The sequence below is a fragment of the Trypanosoma grayi genome, assembly GCF_000691245.1.
Source record: "Trypanosoma grayi strain ANR4 Tgr_1255_V1, whole genome shotgun sequence".
In the NCBI taxonomy this organism is placed as follows: Eukaryota; Euglenozoa; class Kinetoplastea; order Trypanosomatida; family Trypanosomatidae; genus Trypanosoma; species Trypanosoma grayi.
Genome location: NW_008826874.1, coordinates 1 through 4,158, shown reverse-complemented (window position 1 = coordinate 4,158; position 4,158 = coordinate 1). Strand labels below are relative to the sequence as shown.

Here is a 4,158-nt window from a genome sequence, read left to right as displayed (position 1 = left end):
ATGCGATATTGAATGATGGCGACAGTGTGCCGTGTTGTGTGTGCGTTGGCCGCTGCTCTGTGCTGCACGGCCTTGTGCGTGGCTGCTGATATGTTGCAGACGCATACTGATGGTGTAAGTGTACAGCGGCAAGCATTGTCTGAACTCCACTCCAGCTCTCACCGAGAGCGGAGCAGTCAAGATTTGCTGCGTGGGGGGAAAGTAGGTTTCTCCGTAATGACAGCGCAAGTTTCTGTTACGATCCCTAAAGTTAAAGTGTGGAGTTCACGGTGTACTGACGATAAATGCAAGGCCGCTGCACAGGGGGCAGCAGAAAAGGCATACGAGGCAGCAGGGAATGCCGCAGCTGCAGCGTATTATGCGAAGAATGCCTTCAGAGCGGCTATGAATGCAATACGGATATTTCGCGCGTTCGATGGTGATCGTGGCAATGCTGAGATCGTGACGAAGGCGACGGAGAAAGCGAAGAAAGCAGTGCATCTTGCCAAACGTGCGGGGGACACTGCAACACTTTCGCAGAATCTGTCGGAGGAAGCAAAAAAGCTACTGGTACCCTTTAAGCCGCCAGCAACGAAGGATCCTCTTAAGAAGCCAGAAGGCAACGATGCAAATCTAAGAAAGGCATACGACAGNATCAAGGAGGCAATTAAGACGGCACGCTCAGCAGCAAGGAGCGCTACGAATGCAACAGCTTCGGCTACCATGGCCGAGGGAAACTTTACGAACCGCGATGAATGGGGATTGTTTTTCGCTGCCTCAGCAGCGGACCTCGCTGACTGGGTGGCGACGCAGGCTGGGAAGGCTGCAAAGAGCGCCGAGGGCGCAGCAACCGCCGCCGAGTTGGTGGTTTCCGCTCTGGGCGGCAAACCAAAAGAGCGGGATCCTGCAACGGTGTTTGCTGCGCCCGAAAATGATCCTGACGCGGAGGAAGAAGTTACTCCGGTGCCAGAACAGCAGCCGAAGCCCAAGGATGTGACCCCTTCTCCCCCACAAATTGCACCCATCATTAACTCCGCAGGCAAGGCGCCGGAAGAAAAAAGTGAACCTAAGAGCGAGACGGTGACCGCCGCCTCAACGCCTCCACCCCCCGTTGAAAAGCCAAGCGAAACTCCCCCGCGTGAAGATCCCTCCAAAGAGATAAGCGGGGGCAGCCGAAACATTGCAACGCGGGACGGCAGTGTCAACCCTGCGTGGGTATGTGCGCCAATGATGTTACTGGTTATTATGGTGCCAGCCTTCATTGGAGCGTTCTAAGAGGAGCTGGCACAGCTCCACCGCGGTGAGACTTCAACCATAAATAGAAAACAAAAATCACTTTCTTTTATTGCTTGCCCTTTCGTGGCTCCGCTCATTGCGAGTGTGCATGGGTACGCGCCCTGGCTCTCGGAGGAATGCGTGGCTGCTGTCCGTTGTTGGGCGTACATCATCCCCCTCCTTGTTTCTGGGCTTCATTTCCTTTTTTCTACGGGGTTGTGTGCCACCCGTTGCTTAAACGTTGTTTTTTTCTTTAATTATTGCGGTGCTCTGTGTAGCACGGCGGTGGAGTGGTGCTGTGGCGGAGTGTGCAGTGCGGCGCCATTGGGCTGGCGGACGCGTGCGGCTCCACAGCAAGTGCACGACCCCGCACCACCGCATGTTCCGTGTCCTCAAGTATCCGTGCTTGTGTGTGTGTATGTGGGAGGGGGGGGGATGCATTTGCTCCCGCAGCAGAATTAAGGATAAGTCTGTGAAGAAGTTTCCGCTGCTGCGGGGACGGCTCGTTGTTTTTTTTTTTCGTTTGTTTCTTTTTGTCTTTCCGCTGCGCCATCGCAGTGACGGGGGAACATTGACGTCACTTAGGCTTTGTGGTGAGGGGCTTTCCAGACGTGAGAATTGTTTTTATTCTTGTTTATTTGGGAGGTGTTGGGGGTTTGTTGTGCGCCGCCCACTAACTGTTTCTCCTGCTGGGGGATTCTCTTTTCATCTTTTTGTGTGTGGAGCGCTGCATCCTTCGCTCCGTCCCTCCCGCCGTGTCTGCGCCACTCACACCGGGACACACATAAAGGGGCGTGAGCGCCAGCAGTACAACTGCGTCCACGTGCGCTGCTGCTGCCTCGTTGTTCCCTCTTTGTTTGGGGCCTTGTGGGTGTGGACTCCAGCGGAGTGTGTGCGCCTCTTCCGCCATCCAGTTCTCTTTTCTCTAATGGGTTTCTTTTTATCATGGTTGATGCCGCCTGTGTTGTGCCTGCTGCTCCGTTCTTCGTGTTTATTTGTGTGTGTGTGTGTGTGTGTGTGTGCTACTTGCTTTGTGTGCCCCTATTCTCAGACGCTAGCTACTCAAGCTATACTGAGGAAGATGAAGATGGTACGCCACGTGGTGTGCCTGCTGGTCCTCGCATGGTGTTGCTGCACAGCCCTGTGCGTGAGTGCTGCTGTGCCTGACTCAGCGGCAGATCCAGTTCTGAAGGATACGGCAGCACAGATTGCGGCGAAGGAGGCCGAAATCGCAGCCCTCACAAAAGATCTCGACGCAGCGACGAAGGATGAGGGTGCCGTTGCTGCTGTGAGTGAGGCAGTGAAGGAGGCGAAGACGGCAGCTGAGGCTGTCAAGCAGATCGTGACGGATGTGAAGGTGCTTCTGGACGTGGACGTCAGATATGCCGTGAAGCTTGCTTCTGTCGCTCTGGCAGATACATATGACGCGGCGTTGGCTCTAGCCGTTCTTGCGTTTCCCATGGATCATGATGATGTGCCCTCAAAGTTTCTGTATCCGAAGGAACTTACGACAGAGAAGACAACGCAATTGGCGGAAGCTGCAGTTGCAAACGCCACGGAGGCAAAAGCCGAGGCAACGAAGGTGCTGTTGAATGTCACTGAGACAGAGGAGAAAATAAAGGCCATAGTTCAGAAAGGAACTTCAGCACTGCAGCGCGTTACGGATGTGGCGGGTAAATATGAAAAGGGGACGGAGGCCTTTAGGAGCGCAGTGAAGGCAGCGGAGGAGGCAGCGACAGCATCCCTTTCCGCAGCGGAGCAGTATCTGAAGGAGATGAAAAACGTTACGGAACCAGCAACAATTATTTCTGAAACAGCAAACGTATTGTTAACTTTTGGAAAAAGGGTGTTGGAAATAACAAAGCAAACTGATACTCGGCGGAAACCCGATAACCGTGAGGAGTTCCAAATAATAATGGGGGAGACGTATGAGGGTGGGGACGCCATCGCGAGGGCACTGGGAACGACTCTATACGCAAGGGATGCCGCACACAGTGTGTCGAAGGCTGTTGATGCTGTGATCACCTCCGCCACTGGTGCGGCACAGACGGTTCAGAGTGAACTGGACAAAGCCCAGATGGACAAAACAAAAGCCGGGGAAAAGTTGACGAAGTTAAGGGCTGAATTGGAACAATTGACTCTTACAACCACTGCCGCTGTAGGTGGAGGCACTGCCACTCATCCATCGTCAACGGGACCCACAACTAACCCTGCGCTTGTGCCTGACGCTGCCCCTGTGAGCAACGGCAACATTGCGGAAAGCTGGACACTTCTTGCTCAGCACACAGATGGCAGTGATGTCCACGCGTGGGTGAGTACACCGCTGATGCTGCTGCTGATGGCCTGTGTGGCTGTGTTGTAAGACTTCTGTGTGTGTGTGTCCATGGGACGATGATGCTCCCATCGTAATTGTGTTGAGTGCTGAGAACTGCACTTCTAATTGTTAAGATTCTTTTGTTTGCTTTTCATTGCTCCCTCGTTATGAGCGTAACGCCGACCCACTTGCCCTCGACTACACGTATTGTGGGCTGTGTTGTCTTTTGAGGGCGTGGTATTTTCATTCGTTTCTTTTCTTTGTTTTTCTTTGAGTGCTGCTGAGCGCCGTCCATTAACTCTTTCTTCTGCGTGGGAATTCTCTTTTCATCTTTTTGTGTGTGTGTGTGTTTGTGTGTGTGTGTGTTGCTCTCTCCCCGCTGTTTGTTTGTGTATAGCTCCCAGGCTCTGGGAGGAATGCGTGGCTGCTGTCCGTTGTTGGGCGTACATCATCCCCCTCTTTGTTCTGAACTTCGGCTTCTTTTTTCTACGGGTTTGTGTGCCACTCGTTGCTTAAACGTTGTTTTTTTCTTTAATTATTGCGGTGCTCTGTGTAGCACAGCGGTGGAGTGGTGCTGTGGCGGAGTGTGC

The 4,158-nt window shown here is 53.3% G+C and overlaps 2 protein-coding genes across 2 annotated transcripts; both read left to right on the top strand.

The window, feature by feature from the left end:
• Nucleotides 1–216: 216 nt before the first annotated feature.
• Nucleotides 217–1,254, top strand: DQ04_12551010 (hypothetical protein; the record flags this gene model as incomplete). The annotated part of the gene is made up of 1 exon (XM_009316769.1): nt 217–1,254. The coding sequence occupies one exon, from the start codon at nt 217–219 to the stop codon at nt 1,252–1,254; it is 1,038 nt and encodes a 345-aa protein (XP_009315044.1).
• Nucleotides 1,255–2,335: 1,081 nt separating this feature from the next.
• Nucleotides 2,336–3,616, top strand: DQ04_12551000 (hypothetical protein; the record flags this gene model as incomplete). Its single annotated transcript, XM_009316768.1, has 1 exon — nt 2,336–3,616. One exon carries the CDS (start codon nt 2,336–2,338, stop codon nt 3,614–3,616), a length of 1,281 nt encoding a protein of 426 aa, XP_009315043.1.
• Between the last annotated feature and the right edge of the window lie 542 nt (nt 3,617–4,158).